At 43.7% G+C, this 27,293-nt stretch overlaps 1 protein-coding gene across 3 annotated transcripts in view; it reads left to right on the top strand.

Annotated features, from left to right (window-relative positions):
• ZCCHC7 (zinc finger CCHC-type containing 7) overlaps positions 1–27,293 on the top strand; it is a 297,645-nt gene that overhangs the window by 237,353 nt on the left and 32,999 nt on the right. For 2 of the 3 annotated variants that reach the window (XR_009541549.1, XR_009541550.1), the window contains exons 8-9: positions 16,712–16,884; positions 27,000–27,101. Coding sequence is in view for 1 of the 3 variants with exons in the window: in XM_060154820.1 (XP_060010803.1) it covers positions 16,712–16,884; positions 17,919–18,042 (297 nt within the window). In the remaining 2 variants the exon portion in view is untranslated. Of the gene's footprint in view, positions 1–16,711; positions 16,885–17,918; positions 18,052–26,999; positions 27,102–27,293 lie in introns of those variants that run through there. The other variant, XM_060154820.1, reaches the window with a different exon arrangement.

The raw sequence follows: 27,293 nt of genomic DNA, 5'->3' as shown, positions 1-27,293 counted from the left end.
AGTGGGCACAGTCTTTTAATACCCTGCTAAAAGTGGCAGCCATGAAAAATGGCTTCATAGAGTGGCAAGCCTTGAGATAATTGGCATTATTTCTTAGTAGAACCTGGGACAGGTGTGGCTTATTACTGATGTGGTGTGACTAGCATTCCTTCAGATCTGAGGACCTCTGCTTTCAGGGCAGAAGTGGGATTGCCTTTCATACTTAGAAAATTGTCTGGAGGAGGGAAGAAATGAAGCTCTTCTTCTATTTGTTTCTGCACATTAGCTTCTTTTTCCTCCCAAATTTTATTTTTTTTTATTAGACAAATATTTTGTTCTGGGGTATAATTTACCCTTCAGGTCCATGCATTTATATGCAGATAGGAAAGGAGGCTGAGCTACTTCACTTTGGGGCATTAGGATGATAAGGAAAGAACAGAAACACAAGAGGAGCTTCTGCTCCATTCCCTCTTCATTGCCCTTGGCACCTGGCTCTTACACCAAGTGTTCAGTTAGTCAGTCTACTCACACACTAACTTTCCATACAAGAATGGGGAGTTTAAAATATTTAGTGATTTGACAATCAAATAAGACTTTAAATGGATAAATGTGGTTAAGAGAAAAGGAGATGTCCCAAACAATAAGGATCCACATAGTTGCTAAGATTGAGAAGACTCTAAACATCTTTTGCCTCTGGTCCCACTTTGATTAGAAAGAAACAGCCTGAGTAGCTCCTTTCCTGGATTCTAGCTTGATTCATGTTTGGCTTTCTTAGAGCACAGAGAAACCATCTCCCATTTTCTCAATGGAAAGCCTTGCTTTCATGGACCATGCTACTGACAGTGCCTGTTATTTCAGAACCATGCTATTAACAGTGCTTATGATCAGCTCTTTATTTTTATGTTATACAAGGAGTACATATTCTTTTTAAGGGGGAAAAATATTTTTAAAAATTTTTTCTAGTTACCATTTGTCATCATACAAAGTTATCACAATATTATTGACTGTACTCACCATACTGTACATTTCATCCCCATGACTCATTTATTTTTTAACTGGAAGTTTGTACCTTTTTTTTTAATTGAATTATAATTGACTTACCAATTATATTAGTTTTAGGTATACAACATAATTTATAAAGTGATTCAGTATTTTATACATTACAAAATTATCACCATGGTAAGTCTACTTACCATCTGTCACCATGCAAAATTATTACAATATTATTGACTATGTTCCCTACGGTGTACATTACATCCCTGTGATTTATTTATTTTATAACTGGAAGTTTGTACCTCTTAATCTCCCTTATATATTTCATTCATTCCCCCCACCTCTCTCCCCTCTGACAATCACCAGTTTGTTCTCTATGGGTCTGTTTATGCTTTGTTATGCCTATTTCTTTATTTTGTTTTTTATTCCACATATAAGTGAAATCACATGGTATTCATCTTCCTCTGTCATTTATTTCACTTAGCATGAAACCCTCTAGGTCAATCTGTATTGTTGCAAATGTCAAGATTTCATTCTTTTTTATGGCTGAGTAATATTCCACAGTGTGTGTGTGTGTGTGTGTGTGTGTCTGTATCACACCTTTATCCATTCATCTATTCATGGGTACTTAGGTTGCTTCCATATCTTGGCTCTTGTAGAAATGCTACACTGAACATAGTGTTTTCAAATTAGTGGTTTTGTTTTCTTTAGAAAAATATACAAATAGGGGAATTCCCTAACGGTCCAGTGGTTAGGACCCCTCACGTTCACTGCCAAGGGCCTGGGTTCAATCCCTGGTAGAGGATCTAAGATCCCAGAAGCCACATGGTGCAGCCAAAAAAATCCAGAAGTGGAATTGCTGGATCATATCTATCTTCAATTTTTTAAGGAACCTCCATGCTGTTTTCCATAGGGGCTATACCAATTTACATTCCCACCAACAGTGCATGAGAGTTCCCTTTTTTCCCACATCCTTGCCAACAACTTGTTATTTCTTATCTTTCCGATAATAGCTATTGTAACAGGTGTGAGGTGATATCTCATTGTGGTCTTGATTTGCATTTCCCTAATGATTAGTGATGTTGAGCATCTTTTAATGTACCTGTTGGCCATCTGTAGGTCTTCTTTGGAAAAATGTCTATTCAGGTCCTCTGCCTATTTTTTAATCGGGTTTTTTTTTATATTGAGTTGTATGAGTTCTTTCTGTATTTTAGATACTAACCCCTTATCTAATATATAATTTACAAATACCTTCTCCCAATCAGTAGGTGGCCATTTTGTTTTGTTGATAGCTTCCTTTGATGTGCAAAAGTTTTTTAGTTTGATGCAGTCCCACTTATTTATTTTTTGCTTTTGTTTCCCTTACTGAGAAGACATCCAAAAAAATATGGCTAAATGACAAAGAGCATGCTGCCTATGTTTTCTTCTAGAAGTTTTACAGTTTCAGGTCTTATGTTTAACTATTTAATCTGTTTTGAGTTTAGTTTTGTATATCGTGTGAGAAAGTAGTCCAGTTTGATTCTTTTCCATGTAGCTGTTCAGTTTTCCCAACACTGTTTATTGAAGAGGCTGTCTTTTCCCCATTGTATATTCTTTCCTCCTTTATTGTAGATTAATTGACCATGTAAATGTGGGTTCATTTATGGGCACACTCTTCTCTTCCATTGATCTGTGTGTCTGTTTTTGTGCCAGTACTGTACTGTTTTGATCACTGTAGCTTTACAGTATAGTTTGAAATCAGTGAGCATGATACCTCCAGCTTTGTTGTTCTTTCTCAAGATGGTTTTGGCTATTTGGGGTCTTTTGTGTTTCCATATAAATTTTAAAATTATTTGTTCTAGTTCTGTGAAAAATGGCATTGGTATTTTGATAGGGATTACAATCTGTAGATTGACTTAGTTAGTATGGTCATTTTAACAATATTAATTCTTCTGATCCATGAGCACAGTATATATTTCCATTTGTTTGTGTCATCTTCAGTTTCCTTCATCAGAGTCTCAGAGTTTTCCAAGTACAAGTCTTTTACCTCCTTGGTTAGATATATTCCTAGGTATTTTATTCTTTTTGTTATAGTTTTAAATGGGATTGTTTTCTTAATTTCTCTTTGTGATAGTTCATTGTTAGTATATAGGAACACAAAAGATTTCTGTATATTAATTTGTATCTTACAACTTTACTGAATTCATTTAGTAGTTCTGATAGTTTTTTGGTGGCATTGTTAGGATTTTCTATGTATAGTATCATATCATCTGCAAACAGTAACAAATTTTACTTCTTCATTTTCAATCTAGGTTTCTTTTATTTCTTTTTCTTGTCTAACTGCTGTGGCTAGGACTTCTGGTACTCTGTTGAATAGAAGTGGCAAGAGTGGGCATCCTTGTCTTTGTCCTGATCTTAGAGGAGATGCTTTCAGGTTTTCACTGTTGAGTATGATGTTAGCTGTGGGCTTGTCATACGTGGCCTTTATTATGTTATGTTCCCTCTATACTCACTTTGTGGAGATTCCCTGGCAATCCAGTGGTTAGGATTCGGCACTTTCGCTGCCAGGGCCTGGATTCAGTCCCTGGTTGGGGAACTAAGATCCTGCAAGTTGCGTGACATGGCCAAAAATAGATAAATAAATAAATGTTAAATTTTGTCAAAAGCTTTTTCTGCATGTTATATGATTTTTATTCTTCAATTTGTTAATGTAGTGTATCACATTGATTAATCTGTGGGTGTTGAACCATGCTTTCATCTTGGCATAAATCCCACTTGATCATGATGTATGATCCTTTTAATGTACTGTTGAATTTGGTTTGCTAATATTTTTTGTTGAGGATTTTTGCATCTGTGTTCATCAGTGATATTGGCCTGTAATTTTCTTTTTATTGTAGTGTCTTTGGTTTTGGTATCAGGGTGGTGCTGGCCTCATAGAATGAGTTTAGAAGCATTTCTTCCTCTTTAGTTTGTTGGAATAGTTTGATAAGGATAGGTGTTAGCTCTTCTTTAAATGTTCGGTAGAATTCACCTGTAAAGCCATCTGATCCTGGACTTTTGTTTGTTGGGAAATTTTTGGGTTTTTTGTTTGTTTTGGTTTATTTTTATTACTGATTCAATTTCATTACTGGTAATTGGGCTGTCATATTTTTTATTTCTTCCTGATTCAGTCTTGGGAGATTATATATTTCTAACAATTTATTAATTTCTTCTAGGTTGTCCATTTGATGATGTCAGTTATAACTTCTCTTTCTGATTTTATCTGTTTTTTTCTTGATGAATGTGGCTAAAGTTTATCAATTTTGTTTATCTTTCTTAGTTCCATTGATCATTTCTATTGTTTTTTTGGTCTCTATATCATTTATTTCTGCTCTGATCTTTATTATTTCTTTTATTCTACTAACACTGGGTTTTGTTTGTTCTTTTTCTAGTTCCTTTAAGATCTATGGTTAGGTTGTTTATTTGAGATTTTTCTTGTTTCCTGAGGTAGGCTTGTACCACTATAAACTTCCCTCTTAGAACTGCTTTTGCTGCATCCCATAGATTTTTGTATCATTTTGTTTCCATTTTCATTTAACTCCAGGTATTTTTAAACTTCCTCTGATTTCTTCAGTGATCCATTGGCTGTTCAGTAGCGTATTGTTTAGCCTCCACATGTTTGTGTTTTTTGCAGTTTTCTTGTAGGTGATTTTTAGTCTCATACCATTGTGGTCAGAAAAGGTGCCTGTATGACTTAAGTCTTCTTAAATTTAGTGAGACTTGTTTTGTGGCCTAGCATGTGATCTATCCTGAAGAGTGTTCTGTGTGCACTTTATTTTTTTTCCCCCACCCCCACGCCCCATGTGCACTTTAAAAGAATGTGTATTCTGCTGCTTTTGGAGGTAAAGTTTTATACATACATGCGTACACACACACATATATATCATATATATATATATATATATATATATATATATATATATCTGATCTAATATGTCATTTAAGGCCAGTGCTTCCTTATTGATTTTCTGTCTGGATGATCTCTCCACCGATGTAAGTGGGGTGTTAAAGTCCCCTACTGTTATTGTATTATTTTCAAATTCTCCCTTTATGTTTGTTGATATTTGCTTTATATATTTAGGTGCTTCTATGTTGGGTGCGTATATATTTACAATTGTAAATCTTGTTGGCTAGGTCTCTTTATCATTATATAGTGTTCTTCTTTGTCTCTCATTACAGTCTCAATACAGTCTATTTTGTCTGATATAAGTATCGCTACCAAAGGGGGAAAATGGTTTTAACATAAAAATCATACTTAATTCTTCTACCCAAAGATATGGTTAAAATTCTTAGTGTCTATCTGTCCAGGCTTTTTTCTATACATAAATATATTGTTTTGTAGCCTGTTTTTCCACTTAATAATGAAAATCTTTCTTTTTGATCAAACATATATCTACATCATTTTTAATGGTTACATGATATCCTATTATATAGTTATACCATAATTTATTTAATCAGCTCTCTGTTGTTGATTTTTTTGGTTGCTTCTGATTTTCATTATTAAAAAAAAAAAAGAATCCCTCTACACACATCGTATCTTTTCCAGTTATTCCATATAAAACAGAACTTATGTGTCAAAAAACATGCATATATTTCATGCAAGTTTTAGTACATGTTGCAAATTACATTCCTGGCAGTGTATGAGAGTGTTCATCTCCCCACTCCCACAATAACATGGAATATTTTCATTCCTTTTTCTCTTTGCCACTCTGATGGGCAAAGAAACGTTGTTTGTTAGTGCTGCAGGGAAAAGATTGATATGAGCTGTGTTTGTAAGGAGAGACAGGGTTAACAGTATACCAATAATCTGTTGATAAAAGATACAGAACGAAGCTGCTCATAGGAAACAACTGAAAATTCTTCTGCCAACAAAAAATTACGTACAAAATAATAGAATCATTCCTTCATCACTATCTTGATCCCCTGAGCTTTATCATTTTGGGTGTTCACAGTTTAGAGGGTAGTGCTGGCATCTAGTGAGTAGATACCAGGAATGTTGCTAGAATCCTACAATGCACAAGACAGTCTCCTACAACAAAGAATTAACCAGCCCAAAATATTAGTAGTGCTGAGGTTGAGAAACCCTAATTGAAGCCCCAACCCCTTTCTCAAAAGGAATTCTCACTAGAAGAAGTGGGTGCAGGTTGCCTTCCACATCTGACAGGATGTACCCTTATCTTGTAAAGCTTAGACATTCATCAGACTGTGCTGGTGTTTGAGAGTTTGGTGGGGTATGTCCCACTCATCTGAAATAAGGGCCTCTAGTTTCATGGCATGAATATCTACAGACCATTTGGTCCCCTTTGTGGTGGGACAAGGCTACTGGCCACTCAGCCAGCTGAGGGGAATTACTTACTGGTATAACCAGGAGGCATGGATACAAATGCTAGAGCACCAGTCTGGGGTGTTAGCTGTGTCGCAATAAATAGAGAATTGTGGTGTGAGAACAAAGGGAGTAAATTGAGGCAGGGGGCAGTGTGGTGGGCAGGGTTGGAGACTATCTAATGGAACATTTGATTGGTTAAGAATGTCATTAGGGGGCTTCCCTGGTGGTGCAGTGGTTAAGAAGCCGCCTGCCAGTGCAGGGGACACGGGTTCAAGCCCTGGTCCGGGAAGATCACACATGCCGTGGAGCAGCTAAGCCCATGGGCCACAGCTACTGAGCCTGCGCTCTAGAGCCTGTGTGCCACAACTACTGAAGCCCACGTGCTTAGAGCCCGTGCTCCGCAACATGAGAAGCCACTGCAGTGAGAAGCTCGCGCACCACTAGGAAGAGTGGCCCCCATTCTCCGCAACTAGAGAAAGCCCACATGCAGCAACAAAGACCAAGCGCAGCAAAAAATAAAGAAATTTATTTTTTAAAGAAAGAATGTCAGTAGGTTGTAGACACCAGGACCCAAGTCCAGCACAGGCCCCTAGGGGTGACTTATTAACATTTCAAAAAGTACCAACCATTGGAAGACATGCAGTGGCTGTCATGCAGAGAATCACTTCATGTGATGAAGCTGTTTCAGAGTTGTGCTATCCAGAGAGAACAACTTAAGTTTCAGGTGCATTTAATGTATGTTTAATGTATATGATGGACATCGTATTGGGTTGGCCACAAGTTCCTTTGGTTTTTAAGTAAAACTAAAAGCCACATTTTTCATTTTAACCAAGAACCTTATTGAACAGTGTTTTCACCGATTTGTTCCACTACTTTCTGCCATTTTTCAGGCAACTTCATAATTCCATCTTACCAAAACTTTTTATCCTTTTGAGCAAAGAACTGTTCAAGGGGCCTTTTACAGTCTTCCAGGGAATTGAAATTTTTTCCGTTAAGAGAATTTTGTAAAGAGCAAAATAAATGGAAAACCGAAGGTGCAATGTCTTGTGTATACATACCCATCCTAACAATTGTGAAATAAATCAGCTTTTAAAGTGATTTACTGGGAAATGTTTCCAATAAAATACAGTAAGGGAGTGGGGAAGTGGGACAGGGAAGAGAATAGAAAGAATCCAAACTGGATTCCTTATCAAATCAGGGTCCCACAGAGGGTAGCTCTCAGAATCCCAAGGGAACACTAGAGACAGCAGGGGCCACACCTCAAAGTTGCCCTGATCAGGGGTAAAGGAATATGTGTGTCTATATCATTTTTTGTCTTGTTTTAAATCAGCCATTGTTTAAGAGCTGCTCCAAGAGCCTTTCCCAATCAACACTGGCTCTAGACAAAAGTGGGTTTGGGCAGTGAGAAGGAGCCTCCTGACAGAGACACAGGAATATGAATGAAAAACATCATCTGCTATAACCGTAAACTCAGAACAGCCCTTACCACAAAAGAATATTTGGCAGTCATACATCAAAAAAATTTTTTAATTTTTGAATGCAGAAAATACAACTTCATTTTGATGTACTATATGTACTCATTTTCTCAATAAGAGTTTATCAGCTTGTGGTACCCATATATGACAGTGCAAAATGAAAGAGCCCAGAATATCAAATTTATTGCAGCATATATCATAAGTCTTTATCAAAAGTAGTTTCAGAAATTTCTACTTCCAGCCAACACTGGAGTAACAGGGATCAGATTTACCCTCCATCCTGAAATAATGTAAAAATATATGGGAAGGGCTTCCCTGGTGGCACATTGGTTGAGAGTCCGCCTGCCGATGCAGGGGACACGGGTTCGTGCCCCGGTCCAAGAAGATCCCACATGCCGTGGAGCGGCTAGGCCCGTGAGCCATGGCCGCTGAGCCTGTGCGTCTGGAGCCTGTGCTCCGCAACGGGAGAGGCCACAAGAGTGAGAGGCCCGCGTACCGCAAAAAAAAAAAGATTAATTTAAAAAAAAATTAAAAAAATATATATATATGTGAAGCAGTTTTCAAGGCGTTGAACATAGACAAGGAAGAACAATGAACTTTGAAAGATGGCCTTCTGACTGCCCCAGCTGACTGCATGGAGGGCTTCCCAATTGTGGAGCAAGGAGGGGAAACCCAAGAAGAGCCTCACTGAGGAAACAGAGCTGGGAGCCTGGAGAAGCCAAAATAGCTAGAGTTTGCAGGTCGGATTACCAGAAAGGAGAGAGCTGCATAGAGAGAGAGCCCAGAGATCTATGTGCAGAGGGTCCCCAGCTAAGTACTGGTCAGTGCATATGTGTGAGGAAACCACCTGAAAGGATTAGAGGGAACTGTATCTGGAGCTCCCACAAGGCCAAGAATAGTTTCTGTTCTCACCAGTCAGAGTGGAAAACCTCATAGTTCATGCAGCAGTGACTACAGTACTCAGAAGAGTTTTTGGTCTAAACTTGGTCTAAACTTTTCTCTGGTTCTGCCTAACTAGCTTAAAAACAAGACCTGAGAGAGTCAGAGTGTTTCCAAATAACTTCACCAATTCCAAGAACAAAGCTCAGGATTATTTATAGGAATAAAAAAATATGCAGCACCCAATAAGGTCAAATTGACAATGGAATTACTGCAAAAAATGCAAATTATAGTAACAGAAGATCCATGGTTGCCTGGAGGTGGGGATGATTGGGTAGGGCAGGAAGATTACAAAGGGGCACAAGGAAACTTGGGGGTGGTGAATACCTTCATTATTATCTTGATTGAGGGGTAGTTTCACAGATGTATATATATGTCAAAACAAAAGTCTAATTTCATTCGTAATCTACTGGAAACATTTTAATGTTTTTTCACTGAATTGGGAATATTCTGGAAAAAAAAAAGAAGGGCAAGGCCAAGGATCAGTAGTCCGCAGGCCATCCTCAGTTTTGTTTCCTGCTTTGCCCATGGGGGTGCTAAGAAGGAGACTGACCACAAGGCACATGTCCAACTTTTGGGGCCTGGGGGAGGGCAGTAGCTGACCTCTCAGACCTAAGTGGTAGGAAAGGTATCTAAGAGGCATGCTGGTGAAAATCTGCACCAGCATTGGGGGACCATGGCCCAGAGGCTGATGTCTAACTTCCTGCCCTAACATTTAAAGCCTTCCCAGCTTATCTTTTGCAGTTTTTCACTCCTCTTTCTCCTCTGCCTCCTTCACCCTTCCAGACCCATTGGATAAATGATTAGGTCATGCTTTTACCTATGCTGTTGCCTCCTTCCAGAATATCCTATTCCACTTTTATGACCACCACAGACAACATTAATCCTTTGGTATTCTTATTGCTTTTTGAGTTATTTAGTCAACAGATGTTTGCCATGAACCCTTTTTGTGCCGGTAGTAGTATTGATTAAGGTTGACTTTACTAAGAAATCTCAAGCCTCAGGGACTAACAAGCAATTGAAAAGACAAACACAAAAATGACTTTGTCATACAGGTGAGGAGCGCAGGGATGGATATGGGTCGTCCTGTCAAGGAGAGTCAAGGGGACTGGGCAGGACCTCTCTTGCCCAGGACTTCCAATGGGTGTTCATAACAGAATAAAAAATTTCCAGGATAACAAAAGGGAAGAGCCCTTCAAGGAGAAGGAATCTTGTCAGTAGAGGCGTGGAGATATGAAAAAGCAAGGATGTAGCCCATACTCATTTCCTGGGGCACAAACTAGATGACTTAAAACAATAGAATTTGTTCTTTCACAGTTCTGGAGGCCTGAAGTCCAACATCAAGATGTCAGTAGAGTTGCTTCCTTTTTTTTTTTAATTTTAAAAAAATTGAAGTATAGTTGATTTATAATACTATATTAGTTTCTGGTATACAACAGTGATTCAAAATTTTTATAGATTATACTCCATTTAAAGTTATTATAAAATATTTGCCATATTCTCTGTGATGTAAAATATATCCTTGTAGCTTACTTATTTTATACATAGTAGTTTGTACTTCCTCCCCCATTCCCTCTCCCCACTGGTAACCACTAGTTTGTTCTCTGTATCTGTGGGTCTGCTGCTTTTCTGTTATGATCACTAGTTTGTTGTATTTTTTAGATGCCACATATAAGTGATATCATACAGTATTTGTCTTTCTCTGTCTGACTTATTTCACTTAGCATAATGCCCTCCAAGTTCATCCATGTTGCTGCAAATGGCAAAATTTCATTCTTTTTATGGCTGAATAGTATTCCACTGTATATATATATATACCACATCTTCTTTATCCATTCATCTGTTGATGGACACTTAGGTTGCCTCCACATCTTGGCTATTGTGAACAATGCTGCCATGAACATTGGGGTGCAAGTATCTTTTTGAATTACTGTTTTTGTTTTCTTCGGATATATACCCAGGAGTAGAATTGCTGGATCATACGGTAGTTCTATTTTTAGTTTTTTGAGGAACTTCCATACTGTTTTCCATCATAGCTGCCCCAATTTACATTCGTACCAACAGTGTACAAGTGTTCCCTTTTCTCCACATCCTTGCCAACATTTTTTATTTGTGGTCTTTTTGATGATAGTCATTCTGACAGGTGTGAGATATCTCGTTGTGTGTGATATCTCAGGTGTGATATCTCGTTGTGGTTTTTTGATTTATATTTTTCTGATGACTAGTGATGTTGAGCATCTTTGCATGTACCTGTTGACTATCTGTAAGTCTTCTTTGGAAAACTGCCTATTCAGGTCTTCTGTCAGTTTTTTAATTGGGTTGATTGTTTTTGATATTGAATTGTATGAGCTGTTTATATATTTTGGATATTAACCTCTTACCAGTCATATCATTTGCAAGTATTTTCTCCCAGTTAGTAGGTTGTCATTTTATGTCAATGGCTTCCTTTACTATGCAAAAGTTCCATTTGTTTATTTTGCTTTTGTTTCCTTTGCCTAAAGAGACAGATCCAAAAAAATATTGCTACAATTTATGCCTATGTTCTCTTCTAGGAGTTTTATGGTTTCCAGTCTTACATTTAGGTCTTTAATCCATTTTGAGTTTGTTTTTGTATATGGTGTTAGCGAATGTTCTAATTTCATTCTGTTAAATGTAGCTGTCCAGTTTTCCCAGCACAACTTATTGAAGAGACTACCTTTACTCCATTGTATAGTCCTGCCTCCTTTGTCATAGATTAATTGGCCATAAGTATGTGGGTTTATTTCTGGGCTCTCTGTTCTGTTCCATTGACCTATGTGTCTGTTTTTGTGCCAGTACCATACTGTTTTGATTACTGTAGTTTTGTAATATAGTCTGTGGTCAAGAAGCATGATACCTCCAGCTCTGTTCTGCCAGTTGGTTCCTTCTTGATGCCCTGAGGGTAAATCTGTTCCCTGCCTCTCTCCCAGATTCTGGTGGCAGTCCTTGATGCTTCCACACATAACTCCACTCTCTGCCTCCATCTTCTCCTCTATGTTTCTATGTGCCTTGGCTTTAGGGCCGATCCTAAGGCCAAGATGGTCTCAAGGATCCAAGACCCTTAATTACCTCTGCAAAGACCCTATTTCCAGTTAAGTTCACATTCATGGGTACTGGGGATTAAGACTTGTATATATCTTTGAGGGGAACACTATCCAACCCACTACACACCCCCAAGAACTGTAAGAGGAATTGCTTCTACCATGCTGCACTTTGTTTTTATTCCCTGAGCTTTTATAGGGGGATGCAGTATTTCATCTGTTATTCTTCTCTGAATCTGCATTCTGATTTATACTTTTCTTAAGGCTATTTTAATTATTTATAATTTCTCATCTTGCGTATATTCTCATACCTGAATTCCTCTGTGAAATATATGTTGGGTAAATAAACATATGAACTGAAAAGCATCTCTCAGATTTGGGGACGTGTAGCTCCTTGGAAATCTTTACCAAAGGAGTTCCAAGATAGTGGTGGGCCAAGAAGCCAGACCACAGTGCACTGAGGAGAGAATGAGAGCTGGGAAGAGGAGAAAATGTACATCTCTTTGTAAACCCTTGGCTATGAAAGGTTAACAGGACAGTGGATTCTGCCTGGTTGCTGTTGACAGGAAGGTGCTGAAAAGAGGATGTTGGAGGACAGAAGAAAACTCAAGTGATGGCACTCAAAGAGGAGGGAAGGGATGTCTCCAGAAGGATGCCTGAAAGGAGTTGAAGGCAGGTGTGTAGACAGGTGAGCAAGGTGAGGAAATGGTATCCTCAGTGCCTCCCTTTCGATGGAGAAGGCTTTTCCAAGAATAAGGGAATAGGGTTGAGGGGAGTAGGGAGGTATAGAAGGATCACCAGAGACAAAAGGAAAGGGGAGATCTCTGGGGGGGCCACTGGAATGGTGCTGGGGACCCAGGGCAGGTCAGAGACCAGGAGCTTCCTATCTCTTATTCCCTTGAGGGAAGGTCCTCTCTGGAAATGCCCTGTGGCAGCCCAAATGAGGACAGAAGGTGGGTACACGTGCAAAGGAAGGATTTCCTGTGGAGAAACCAGACCATCACTTCCTTCCCTCTGAGTTACCTGCTTCATATCAGAGTTCAGCCCTGTACACATTAGTGAATAGTCCTAACAAATTTTCACTTACGTCCCCCAAGTATGTCCACCAAACATAAGTTAGCCTTTTAAACATAACAGACCAGTGTAAACATATTGCTAATCAGATGTTGTCACAAGGACATGTGCCTTTTTGAGCTCTGATAACTTGTGACCTCCTCTCAAGGCCCCAGTTTCCTCGTTATAAAATTGGAAGCAGTGAGATCAACCTGGATGAGTTCTTAGTCGCTGTCTGCTCTGATGTTCTGTGGTCTAATGGTGACTGGAATCCCTGGGCTTAACCAAACCAGAATCACCACTGGCTTCACTCGAGCAATAGTGATGACCAGTGTGCAGCACTGCCTCTCTGTGGGCAGCCCTCAATCTACCAGCAGCTCAGCAAGTCCCCAGCCTGCCCAGCTCCGTCATTGAATTCGCATTAGCAACTCATGGCCCTTACAGTAAGCATCACCTGGCTGTCTTCCCATGACCCAGCCTCTGAGAGCCTTCTTACTCTATACAGTCTCCTTCTCCGTCCATCTTTCCAGCTGCTCATGTCAGGCCCAACCTCTCTCCGAGGAGAGTCTTCCAGCTGATTCCTCGTGACCCCACAAGCCAATCCCTCATTCATGCCTCACCAACCAATCACAGGCGTGGCTGGTGCACAGCCTAGGAACTTTATATAAGTGCCATGATAGCTGGTTAAACATCACACTTGTGGACCTTTTTAGGAAAAGTTGAGTATCAATCCCTTGATAATGAACATAGTCCCTCCATTTGATACTGTTTCAGTAGGAAACCCAGTTTCAGCATGGGTCATGTCCCCTCACAGCACCTTTTTGAGCATACAACTAGTGTTAAGTGCTTAGAACTGGCTGTTGTATGGCAGCCTCATGGAGTCAGATCTCTATTTTTAGCTTTTACACAATTAATTGTTCAGTCCCCAAAGCCACAAGTAAGGAGCAGAGGTCACAGAAGAAAGTAAGAGCCACAGTTCCCATAGCAAGACAGATGGGAACCCATAAAGAACCCAGAGTTCACACCCCAACCCATGCCCTGGTCAGGTGTGGCCCACTCTGGACCTCCACACTGGGCCATCCAGCCAACTCAATAAACACTCCTTGAGTATCTCACCTGAGCCAGGTCCTGTGCTGACAAGGGCTCCCCTACTCTTGAGGAGCTCTCGTTTTCTCTAGTGGGTGAGACAGATTCAAACCCCACTCAGTTCTACAACAGATATTTATAGGACAGCTGTTATGTGCCAGGCACTGCACTGAAGTCAAGGTGCAGTGATGAGCCAGACAAGTATGCTGCACGTACTCGTGGGGCTTGTGGCCCATGGAGAAGACAGACTGTACGAGTGAGCTGAGTGCTGCAGTGTTCCTGGTGTAGAGTAGGGGCTCAAACATATGTTGATGAATAAAGAGATAAAGGCCATGTCATCTTTCTCCTTTCTAATAGGGTCCAGAATGGGGCCTGACCCAGGCGTCAGTAAATGAATGTAACTCACTGGTCCCCAGCACCATTCTATGTGTGATATTACCAAAATAGGGATGACTAAAACCTTAATGCACTGGACTGGGAGGTTGCCCTTCCAAACGGAAAGGTCCACAGCAGTTCCTTTGGGAAGGTGGCTTAAGGCTGGAGAGGGTGAGTGTGGGACTCCCATTGTAGGGTTTTGGAGAGGTACAGAGGTTGCTGGTGTTGCTGTGTCAAGCCTCAGGCAGACAAAACAAGACAAACCTTGCTAAATTATCATTGTGAGGTCTGTTGTTCAAACGGAAGATAAGAGCAAAGAAAATTCAAGTCTACTAACGTAATGCTGGAGCAGAAATCGCCCTGATCTTTCAGAAAACAACCACACAGACACTTCCTTAAAGAAGTTTAGTCCAGGAGGATTAATATTTTTTCTAATCAAAGTTCCCTGTTTTAGAAAGAAACCCCATGAGTTTCAATACTGTCATCTGTTGTAATCCATCAGACATGTTTCCTGCCCTCAGAGAGCTTCCATTTTAACTGGAGGAGAGAGAAACCCTGAAATGGACGGCAGTAACTCAAGTTAAAAAGAAGCCCAAAACAAACAAACAAACAAAAAAAAAGAAGCCCAGATGTGAGACTGTGCAGGAAGGGGTCACTTGCAGGGTCAGTGATGGTGGGGACCCAGGAAAACTTAACAGAGGAGGTGGAATTGGCCCTTGGAGCAGAGGGAAGACTTTGACGTGTAGGATAAGAGGAAATACGTTTCAGAAGAAATCCAGGTATAGGCAACATCCGGGATGTAGGAAAATCTAGAGCACACTTAAGTAAGAGGGCCTAGTTCATTAGCCTTGACCATGGATAACATGAAAGGGAGTAGAGGGAGGTAAATTGGAGCAAGATCACTGAAGGCTCCAAATTTCAGGCCAAGGAGTGTGGTCCTCTGTGTTTCATTTTCCTCATCCATAAACATGGAGATAATACCTTCTCTCCTGCAAGAATTAAAGTATCTAATACATATGAATTATATATATTACTTGCTTAGTGTCTGATAAATAGAAATGCTTCATAAACAGTAGCTAACACCATGGCAGTGGTAGCAATAGGGAACCATCACGGATTTTTTTTTTTTTTTTTTTTTTTGTGGTACGCGGGCCTCTCACCGTTGTGGCCTCTCCAGTTGCGGAGCACAGGCTCCAGACACGCAGGCTCAGCGGCCATGGCTCACGAGCCCAGCCGCTCCGTGGCATGTGGGATCCTCCCAGACCGGGGCACAAACCCGTGTCCCCTGCATCGGCAGGCAGACTCTCAACCACTGCACCACCAGGGAAGCCCCATCACGGATTTTGAGTAGGGAAATGGATGGCACCCTCAGAGACGGGTTTAGATTAACACAGCACCACACAAATTAGCACTTTTAATGATATTAGTCCTGGGACTACCCTGGTGGCACAGTGGTTAAGAATCTGCCTGCCAATGCAGGGGACACGGGTTCGAGCCCTGGTCCAGGAAGATCCCACATGCCACGGAGCAACTAAGCCCGTGCACCACAACTCCTGAGCCTGCACTCTTGAGCCCTCGAGTCACAACTACTGAGCCCGCGTTCCATAACTACTGAAGCCCGTCAGCCTAGAGCTCGTGCTCTGCAACAAGAGAAGCCACCACGGTGAGAAGCCCGTGCACCGCAATGAAGAGTAGCCCCTGCTCGCAGCCACCAGAGAAAGCCCACGTGCAGCAACGAAGACCCAACGCAGCCAAAAATAAATAAATTTATAATAAAAATTTTCTTAATTAAAAAATATATATTAGTCCTTTTGGACATTGCTCTTCTAAGGACTTAAGTGTTCTTTATCTGCCTTTGCACAGAGGGTGGTGCTTGGTGGCATCAGTCAGGGTTCTCCAGAGAAACAAAACCAGTAGGATATGTATACAGAAAGAAAATGATGTATTTAAGCCCACACAGCTGTTGGGGATGGCAAGTCCAGAATGTGTAGGGCAGCCAGCAGGCTGGAAACTCAGGCAGGACTTCTGTCTTACAGTTTTGAAGCAGAATCCCTCCTTCTTCAGGAAACCTCAGTTTTTACCCTGAAGGTCTATCAGCTAATAGCATGAGGCCTCCCCACACTGTGGAGGGGAGTGTCCTTTACTGGCAGTCAATTTGTTGTAGATGTTAATTACATCTACAGACCACCTCCCCTGCAACATGTAGACTAGTATTTGACCAAACAGCTGGGTGCCATTACCTAGCCAAGTAGGTATACAGAATTAACCAGCACAGTGGTCTTTATCTCAAAGAGGGAAACTGAGGCAGAAACTTGGCAAAACCCTAATCCCTAGAACATGGTACCAGGCCTGCCAGATAACTTCTGTACCTTGGTAATCATTTTACATTATTTATTCCTGCTTCCTAGGTAAAAGTCTCCACAGACCAGAACCAAGCCAAACCTCTATGGAGTATATTGTGCCAAACGCTGATGCAGCCAGAGATGCAGACTTGGACTTGGTGCCAAGAAGCCCTTCCTGACTGGAGTTTCCAACAGTGGGACAGACCACCTGGGATGCAGTGGGCTCGAGGTCCCTGGAGGTGAGCAACCAGAGGAGATTCAAACATCCCCTGAGAGTGGGACCAGGCACCAGGAGGGAGCCCCTGCAGAGGGTCTATGAATTCTGATAACCCTAGATACTATAAATGTCGCTCAGAAAAGTCCCTGCTTCTTCCTCCTCTCAACACCCCTCCCCTACCCCGAAGTGAGGCATCAGAGGTTGGAACCTCCCCGAAATGGAAACCATCTGCATGCCTTTCTCACCCTTCCTCCACCAGCCTCCTCTCCCCAGCCAGCTTCGCCTGGGTAATCTTTCTGGGAGGAAAGCTTGTCAAACCCGCCTCTGCCTCAGCCTCCTTTCACACCCCACCTCGTCCTCCACGCCTACCCGCATGGAGCCTCGGGGGGCCCAGGGGATCCACCATCGTCCTGGACAAGTCATGGGTCACCAACCACTTCTCTTCTTGCCTACACCCAGTTAATCATTTCTTCCTGGTGATTTGCATGGCAACCCTCTTGCGCTTAGCTGCTCGGGGGAGTTTTCTGGTTTCATTGCCTCAATTAACATTGCCCTCCTGGGTCACTCTGGATTCCCCTGCCAACCCACCACAGACCTGGCCTCTGAAGCCTGCCTGTCTATGCTCCAGGGGGTTCTTGTCTTCTCATGGGCCTTCCCTTACCATCAGCAAGCCAGGCTATGTATGCAGCACCATCTCGCAAGGGATGGGGAGATCTCGGCCACGGCAGGATTCTTGAAGTTCTGGTGGATGTCAGAGCTGCAAAGGCCTGAAAGATTGTCTAGTTTACTCTGGCCCACCCGACTTCACCCCCACTTTACAGATGGGGAAACCGAGGCCAGCACAGGGAAAAGGCTTGCCCATGGTCATTCCTCAAGTCAGAGGAAGAGCCAGGCCTCAGCTTTGGGGCCCTCCCCCTCAGCCCCTTCTGTCTCCCTCTGCCACACTTTGACAACAGAAACCAGAAAGCATCTCTGAAAACATCAACATGTTAGGAGTGAGTGAAAAAATGTGTTTCGTGTTTAAATATTGAATCTCAACAATGTTGTTCCCTCCAGGCAGCTGTTTGCAAGAAGCTCTGGGTATAGCCATGAGCTGGGCTGTGGCATGGAGCCAGAGGGCAGGAGGGAGAAGAGACCTACCTCCCCCCAAGCCAGGAGCTCTTTTAGTACAGCGAACTGAGCACCTCCTAAGTCACACTGCCCCACAGAGTCATTACCAGGAGTCAGGGAACAAATGAACATGAAGATACAGGAACTAGACCCAGAGGACAGGGAAAAAATTAGAAGGGAAGGGCGAAGCAGCAGTAGATCCAGGGAACACGGGGTAGATACCTCAAAGACCTCAAGTTCCTGGACCATCAGGGGCCAACACAAGTCCCAGCACTTGCTATAAAAGATCATCTCGGGGTTTCCATGACAAAGAAACTGTCAAATCAGAAAGCCACCATTCTACAAGCTGGAGGACCTTCAGAAATTATCAAATCTAGAAACCTGTATGGTACATATGGGGAAACTGAGGCCCATAAAGAGCTTCATATCCTGCACTGAGTTAGGGGCAGAGCCAGGACTGGAGTCCAGGCGCCTGCCTCCCAGTGTGGGACTCTCTCCATGAGCCAGAATGGGCCATGGGGCCAGCGTTTGGAGGAGGTTTGGAGAAGGGGATGTCAAAGACCAGGTGTTGAGCTCTTTGGAGCCCTGGAGGCTGGTGAGGCAGAAACACCACAGAGGAAACCTGCGGTGTCTCTGTGACAACAGACTTCTGAGGAGCTGTGGAGAAACCAGGGTGGTTGTGATGGGGGAAAGAAGGGCTGTGAAAGTGAAATTTGCAATTTGTGAGACAGGGAAACTGAAAATGTGCTCTCCATCCGATGCAAATTATCTGTGGCTTTTTGTCCCACGCCTGCAGCAGCTCACAGCATATACAACACCAGGATCCATGGGGCTTGGTTCCCATGGTCTGCAGCCGGGAAAATGGGAACAGAGAAGGCTTCCCTCGGTCAGGGAGGGATGTGTTGGGATGCCCAGGCCCCATGTGGAGCTGTCCCCTGGGCTGAGAGCGGGCCTCCTTTGTATCTGGCTTAGGCAACTCTGTTAGGGACTACCTCCTAGGCAACAGCACTCAGCCCCCCGCCCAGGTCAGCTCCGGACTCCCTGCCCTCCCCATCTCCTGCCACACCCCTTTGTTCTGCCCCCAGATACCCCCACATTTTCATTCCTGCAAGAATTTGCTCATCCTGTGTCTTCTGCTGTTAATGCCCTCCTTCCTTTGCTTCTTCAACCCTGTCAGCCTGGTCAGATATTCCATGAGGAAACCTCCCCTTCTGCTCCAGGCACCATCAATGTCGCAGCTGTGCCTCTCAACCTCCTCACCTAGCCTACATCTATTGTACTTTCAATTGTCTATTTACTTTCTCAGTCTCCCACAGAAGACTGGGAGCCCCTCGAGGGCAGGTACTATGTCAGGTTCGTCTTTGTATCCCAAAAGCCAGGCACTTCGCTTGGCGCCCATTAGAGGCCAGGATGCAGGCTGCCACCGTGCCCGTCAGAGCCAGGGCAGACATTGCTAATCAATCATGATCTCCTTTCCCTTGGAGTCTCAGAAGGCTTCACTCTTCAGCATAGAGTTCCAGGCACGCACTGCCCAGCAACCAAGACTGGCTTTCTTGATGAAACTAGTGACTCATTAAATGTGTGACTCAGATCTCAGCTGGGGGCTATTGGCCCCTCACAGATTCGGCTCCAGTGCCATGCTCTGTGCTTACCATGATTGCTGAGAGATGCAAAGCTGACTGCCTCATGGTGCCTCAGCATCACTCCTGAAGCAATCCAGGCAGGAAACCCACAACCTTTCTCAGCCCACAAACACATGCACACATGCACATACTTGCCCACATACACAGTCCCACATGTTCACACACACCCACAGGCACACACTTACACACGTATTCCCACTCATATGCACACATTCACACATGCTCACGTATACATACACCCACACATGTACATACCTAGACATGCAGCCACACTCCTACATACCTAGACATGCACGCTGACACACACACATGCTCTCACACATATATACATATTCACACACGCATGCACACACTTGTGTCACACACATACATTCCCACACTCACAAATACACTCCCGTTAAACATTTTGTGAGTTTGGGGAACTTCAGTGAAGATTTCAGGGCTGCAGGGAGGTGTCACGTGACACAACGCATTGTTCCCACTGTCCTTGCAGTTCCTTCTACCCATTCTCTCTGCCTTCTCGCCATCTCTTCCCTCCATTCCTCCAGCACTGTCCCACCCCAGTGTCAAATTTTTGTCCCTCTGTTTTGCAGAGCCATTCTGCTGCCCACTCTGGAGCTAGGGACGGGCCATGCCTGTGCCCGCAGATCCCCACCCACCCAGAGTCGGTTGAAGCACGTTTCTCCATCTGGTTTCAAATATTGTTATGAGTAGATAGATAGCTTTAACAAAAGACATTTTGTCTACAGCTCTCCGCTTCCCATTCTAAACTAACACAGTTCAATGACAAACACCGTTTAAAGCCTCTACTCGGTGCCCGTCATCATGCCCAGCATTGAAAATAGGGACAGTACTGTCCCTAAAAGAGCACCAGTCTAATGGCAAAAACAAATAGTGACAAGTAAAAGGTGTGATTAATGCCATGCCTGGAGGCAGAAGAATGACTTTCCTGCTGTGATATGAAGGATGACCAAATCCCAGGGGAACAAGATTGGGAGGGTCATCTCAGGCAGGAGGGACAGCGTGTACAAAGGTGCAGGACAGAAAGAGCACAGCTGGCATCCTGTGTAGAGCTGAGGGTAGAGGAGCAGCTTGGAGGAGCAGAGCAAGCAAGCGGAGGCCAGACTGCGCCCGGGCCTTGGGCTGGGGCTGTGACTCCGTCCTGCCAATGACGGACCCTGCGCCACTTGCGAAAGCCATGGTTTGAAGGGGAGCCAGTATCACAGACGTCTTCCCCCAAACCGGCTGAGCCGTGTGCCCATCTGTCCATCACCAAGGCTTCGGAAGAGTGTTCAGGGTCTGACTCTTCTCCAACAAACACACACATCAGAGGCAATCAAGGTCTGATTCCTGTCACTGTCGATTAGTTTCACCTGTACTTCAACCTCGTATAAATGGAATCATCCAATATGGACTCTTTTGTCTCTGGCTTCTTTAGTTCACTGTGTCTGTGAGATTCACCCCTGGGTAGAATCTTTTAAAACTTTGTTTCAAACATTGAGAGTTGGGGTGTGAAACTTAGAGGAGCCCAGACTTAACAGTTTTCTAATCACCCCACCACAGAAGCAGGGCTCTCATGAAAATTAGCTGTTATCCTCTTCCTTTAAAAGCTTACACAGAACATAAGCCTCAAGGACCACGACGTATAGCAAGCTCCCCCACCTGCATTGAGCGGCAAGAGTCTCACTCCAGTCCACGACTTAAGAGACTCTATTAAATCCAGGGTGGATTTTCTATGCCCAGTGGTTTTCCATTTTGTCTTTTAATGTTTACTTTAAGGACTTAATTTTAACAAAAGAGCCAAATTACCACCACGCTTTAAAATGAACTTGTTTAGGGGAGTTAAAAACAGACTTCAGAATGTGGAGCTTTAATTAACTTTGAAAGATGGTAATTAAACAGCCCCTGTGCCCTGTCTCATACTTTGCAAAAGCAAAGAAGAGAGACCAGAGACTGGAAGTTCTCACCTTGGCAAAACACTGAGCCACCTGAAGAGCTTTAAAGTTCCACACATCCAGGCTGTACCCCCAGACCGACATCCGAATCTGCTGGGTTGGAACCCAGACACCGGGATAGTTTTTTAAGCTCTCAGATTCCAGTGTGCATCAGAGGTTGAGAATCTCTGCTTTAGATTGATTGACAGCTGTGGACAGTGATGGGATGAGAGACTTGAAGAAAGGGAAACGGGTAAGGCTGAGAGACATGGAGAGGGCTTCACACTAAAATACATCTTCACTTTGGAAGGAAACGAGAGGGCCACAACCAAGCCACAGGACACCAGAGGACATTTCCAACCTCTGAGGAAGAATTCTGTTATGGGATGAACTGTGCCCCCGCCCCAAATGTTGAAGCACTAACCCCTAGTACCTCAGAATGTGACTGTGTCTGTAGATACAGCCTTTATAGAAGTAATTAGGTTAAAATGAGGCCATTAGGATGGGCCTTAATCCAATATGACTGGTGTCCTTATAAAAAAAGGAAATTAGGACAGACAAAACATCAGGGGGCACATGCACAGAGGGATGACCCTGTGAAGAGGCAGCAAGAGGGCCACCGTCTACAAGCCAAGGAAAGAGGCCTCAGAGGAATCCAACCCTGCCAGCACCTTGATCTTGGACTTCCATCCTCCAGAACTGTGAGGAAATTAATTTCTGCTGTTTTAAGCCACCCAGTCTGTGGCATTTTGTTATGGCAGCCCAAACAGACTAATACATTCCATGTAGCTCTTTGGCCATATGTGTAAAGAGCCTTACAAGGGTTATTCCTCTGGCCCAGTATCTCCACTTCTAGGACCCTACCCTATAGATTAACCAGGAATGGCCTTAAAGAATTATCAGCTAAGATGTCCACAGAGTATTCTTTATAGTTGTAGTTATTGGCAATGTTTGACAGTGGGAGAATGAAGAAGTAAATGATAGCAATCAATTCAACTGAGCAAGAAGAAGCCATTAAGTTATTAAGATTTTTAAAGTTGCACATTCAGCATGATCTCTCACCTATGTGAAAATTCATTGACCTTGATCCTGATCAAGAATCTAATCCCGAGATCTCTTGACTCCATCCCAGGCTGCTGGCCACGTGTCTCCTTTCTTTGGCCTCCAGCATCTAAGTTACCTACAGGTAGCACCCCCTCCCCAACACACACAGACCCACAGAGAGTCTTCTAGCTTTCCAGCTTGTACCTCTACCTACCCATCTCTATCCCAAACCCATACACGGGTGTATGCATATGAAAAAATGTGTTGAGATGTAACTGCACTTTATGTAAGTTATACGTCAGTTTTTAAAAGTATTTTGAGGTGCAGCGGAAAAAGGCTGGAAGTTAATATGATAGGTACACAGGTGACTGACACAGAGTCTGTGGATCTGCAAGAGGCTGGGGCAGAAGGGTCAGTTTGACTTGGGTTGGAAGTGTGCATGGAATCAGGGAAGGCTTCCCCTGAGAGGTGGCTCCTCTACTAAGGCTCAAAGAACGAATGGTGGAGTTAGAGTGTCTCAGAAATTCTCGTTCACAGGCTCGGAGGCCAGTGGGGGATGATTTCAGGTGGGAAGGTGGGGCTGGGGCATGGAGGGTGCTGGGAAGGGATGAGGGACAGTACAGGTCTGCAGATGGAGCTATCTGTTGTGCTGATTCCAGGAAGGATCCTAGCATGGTAGGTCAAGTGATCTGTGTTGTCAGTGATCTCAGAGCGGGGTGGGGGGAGGCGGGTCAGGCAGCAGTGCTAGCTGTGGGGTGCAGGGGAGAACGGGGGGATGCAGAGGTGGAGTCAGGGGTCCAGGTGATGTGGCCGAGGTCCCAAGTCACTGTACTTTGGGGATACAGATGGGTGGGCCAGGCACAGATGGAGGGCTAGGCTCTGTGGGTCTGTGTGTGTGAGGAGGGGAGGAGGGAACTGATAGGGAACTTAAAGTTTGGGAACCAAAGAAGATAGACACCGGGGGATGGGGCAAGAAGATCTCAGGACAAGGTATTGGGTTGTGGCCTTGAACCCAGGCTGGCTCTGGTGTTCTTGGCTGATCTGTTTTCTCCTTGTTTGTTTTTATAAGATCAGATTGGAAAGGATTCTTAGAGATTCCCCTCCTCATTCTATTTTATTTTGTATGACCTTTTATGTCCCCCTTACCCTGATTTACAGAGGACAACACTGAGGCCCAGAAAAGGGTAGAGAGTTGACAAGGAAGGGGAAGGTGGGTGGGTTAAGCGATGTGAACCAAACACGTAAGGGACCTGGCAGGTGTCCCAGCCTTGGCCTGCTCACTTCAGAGCAGCCCTGACCAGGAGGACCACAGAAGAGACCCTGCCCCCTGTCACCTAGAGAGACCCTGAGCCAGTCATTTCAGGAGTGTGACCCAAATATAATGTAGAAATGTGCCTGGCATATTTGTATAGATCAGCAGCAGTTCCTTCTGAATTTCTGTTGGGTATTTTGCTTGGTTTTGTTTTTTTTTTAATTATCCAGATTAGCATTAGGGGAATTCTCACGATGAAAGGGTCCCCATTTTGTAAGACCAGCTGTCAAAGTGGAAGTGAGCACATGCCAGGCTTGCCCACCAGCCAACGTTTAGCAGTCAGAGGACAGTGGAGCCCCCCAAACCCCACTTTCTACCTTGTCATGAATTAATTTCTCCTCACTGTGTAAACAACAAGGGCTTTGTAAATGCAGCTCTTTCCTAATGTTTAAGTACATTTGCTCTTGTAATGAGCTGAGACCCCAATAACCAGCAATGCAAACCAGCCCTCTTTTCCCAACAAGGCCACCCCCTGGTTTCTGATGCTGGAGGGACAAGTTTGGGACCACTGGGTCGGAGGGCTTTGGAAGGAAGACAGAGAAAAAGATGAGCCGTAGATGAGGACCTGGGTCTGTGCATCTGCTCGCAGTTGTTTGATGAGGGTCTACACCACGAAGGGGCCACCCTCGTCATCCACCTCTAGGCCTTCACCACTGCCGTTCTTTCCCCGGCATTTCTTCCTCCCACCTCTCTGTACGGCAAAATCCTACCATGTTCAGCGGCCAGCTCAGTGAAGCCTGGCTGGGCAAGCGGGCAGCAGAGAGCTCAGGCTTCAGGGCGGGCAGACCTCTCAGGATTGCTGTGAAGATCTCACATTCACGGCCACCACCAGGGCCACCGCGTCCTGGCACCAGTCACTCATCCTCTGTGGTCGCCCAACACTTTGCACATTTGTATGCTTTGTTTCAGAACAATAAGCATTGAAGCTGCAGAACTGAACACGTTCTAAGAGCCATTTTTTGAACAAATGAAAATAAGACTACTGTTTATGTAGACATGAATATAGATGTTTGGGAATGTGTGCATTCTTTATATATATAAGAAATAGGTCTTTATATATTCATAGAAAGAAATCTGAAGGATACATACGAAACTATTCCTCTTGCTTATATCTAGGAAGTGGGTTTGGTTTCATATTGTTTGAATTTATTATGAGCATGTATTAGGTTTTTAAGCTTTTAACTGACGTTTCTGAAGAAGAGACGTTTCCTGGGTTTGATCTGTCTTCTCCCCTGGCCGGACATGCCTCTGTCCCCCAGTGCCAGCCCAGGCCAGGGCACAGGGCAAAGTGGGCAAATGTTTGTTAAGTGAATCACGGAGAGTGCAAGGGTGAGCCCTGGCCAGCGGTCCCAGAGGCAGGGACATGATGCTGTTGCAACACAATGCTGAAGGGCGCTCGTGAGTCCTCAGGAAATGTTTGTTGAATGAATGATGAATGATGAATGAATGATGAATGATGAATGAATGAACGAACGGACAAATGAGAATCCAGTCTGAGTGATCAGAAATTCTGAGTTTTATGTTTCTGAATTAACAGTTTTTTAATGTTTTAATATTGGGAACCAAGGAGACAATGAAATAGAAGATACCAACAGAAGGGGTCTTGGAAATATTTTATCAATAAGTGTGAATTTTTTTTTTCATTATGAAGTAACAGAACTATGTTTCAGAAGTTTCAAAAAGAAAGAAGAAATGGGTATAATCACACCATGCTAACATATGCACTCTGCCTATTTTCACGCAGTTCCTTCAGGCTACATGAATGTGTGCACATTTACCTAATCTACACATTACATAGCGGACTGCTCACACCCTTTTGTGTCATGCTTTTTAAAAAAACTTACTGTTATATCCTCAGCCTTTGTCATCCTGTTATAAAGTCCCCAAACTATTATGAGTGCAGTTGACTTCATTAAGGGAGCATAGGTAATTTATTTAGGCAACCATCTGTTGTTATATTGAAGTAGCTTCCCTTTTTTATTACAGCACTGTATTAATTTTTTAACTACTAGCTTTTGCCCAGTGTCATATAATTTTACTCTGGGGTGCCATTCAGAGTTGCTTCGGCACCTCAGGTCCATGTGTCCAGAAGCAAAGGAGAGCTGAGCAATCTCAAAGTGGCTGAGCCACAAATTATTAATTTACCAGTCCACACGAGATAAGGAGCTTACACCAGAGAGTCAATCACTGCTTCCTTCATTGAGAAAGTCTTGCTGTGAAAAAGTCAGCTGAACTAAACTGTGAGCCTAGTGACACAGTGATGTACATTCTGGTGCAAACTCCTTATTCCTTCATGGACATTTAACCAAGAATTCTCAGACCAGTGCTGGTCTGCAGGTCTCATCCTGAGTAGTACTTGTCTGTACAGCTTCACTGAGCACAGGTGGATTTTGTGGGAAAATTTACCTCTGGGTGGATTCATGCTTGGGTTTTGGAAGAGAATAACAGTCCCTCCTCTGAGCCTGGCGCTGTACTGTGGCCTTCCTGTGCAACCACACATAAAGGGTGCCCCATCCTGCAGCTGCTGTACCGCTGCTCCCACGTACCGCTGCGTCGTGTTTCTGCACTGCCATACGCAAGCGTGAACAGCCAGGCTGCCCCTGGAAGGGAAGAGAGCCCAGGCAGCTCAGTCTGAAGGGCCACCATGACAGTTGTGCAGTTGACGTATTTCATAGGACACTTAGGATAGTGTTAAAGACAGAAATTTTTCAATTGAATTTCAATTATTCTCAGAAAAGAAGAGGGAAGGATTTTTCAGGATTCTAAGCTGAAAAGTGACATAGTCAGGTTTGCATTGTAGAAGGAGCAACTACTCTGTGGAGAACAGACTAGAGGGGGTGAAACCAGAAGGGGAGATTCTAGTGGGAGGGTCAGAACTAGATTAGTAGCCTTCACCCTTCCTCACCCACACTCTGGCCTCAGCCTCATCATGGCAGGAGTGTACTCTCCTAGCCCTAGACTTTTTTGGGCTTAGTCTTGTAACTTACTTTGGTCAATGGAATAGGGCAGGAGTGACAGGATACCAGTTCTGAGACTTGACCTTAAGAGGCCTCCCATGTTTCCACTTGCCATGTTGTGCATCTTCCATCACCAGGAGAAGGATGTGCCCAGCTAGCCCGCTGATCCTGGAGGATGGGAGACACATGGAGCAGAGCCACCCCTCCCACTTGTGGACTCATGGACCAGCCCAGCTTAGGTCAGTGGAGCTGCAGAACCATGAGAAAGAACTACCTATTACTGTAGGCCACTGAGAATTTGTGGCTGTTTGTTAGGCAGCATTGCTGCAACAGCGGTAACTGATACAGTGAGGATGGGAGGAAGTGAACAAAGCCAAGGAATACGTAAGCAAGCAGATGGAGCTGGTGGTCAACTGGGCATGTGGGCGAGA

Source organism: Lagenorhynchus albirostris, chromosome 7 (genome assembly GCF_949774975.1).
Source record: "Lagenorhynchus albirostris chromosome 7, mLagAlb1.1, whole genome shotgun sequence".
Taxonomy (NCBI): domain Eukaryota; kingdom Metazoa; phylum Chordata; class Mammalia; order Artiodactyla; family Delphinidae; genus Lagenorhynchus; species Lagenorhynchus albirostris.
This window is presented reverse-complemented; position numbering and strand designations above follow the sequence as displayed.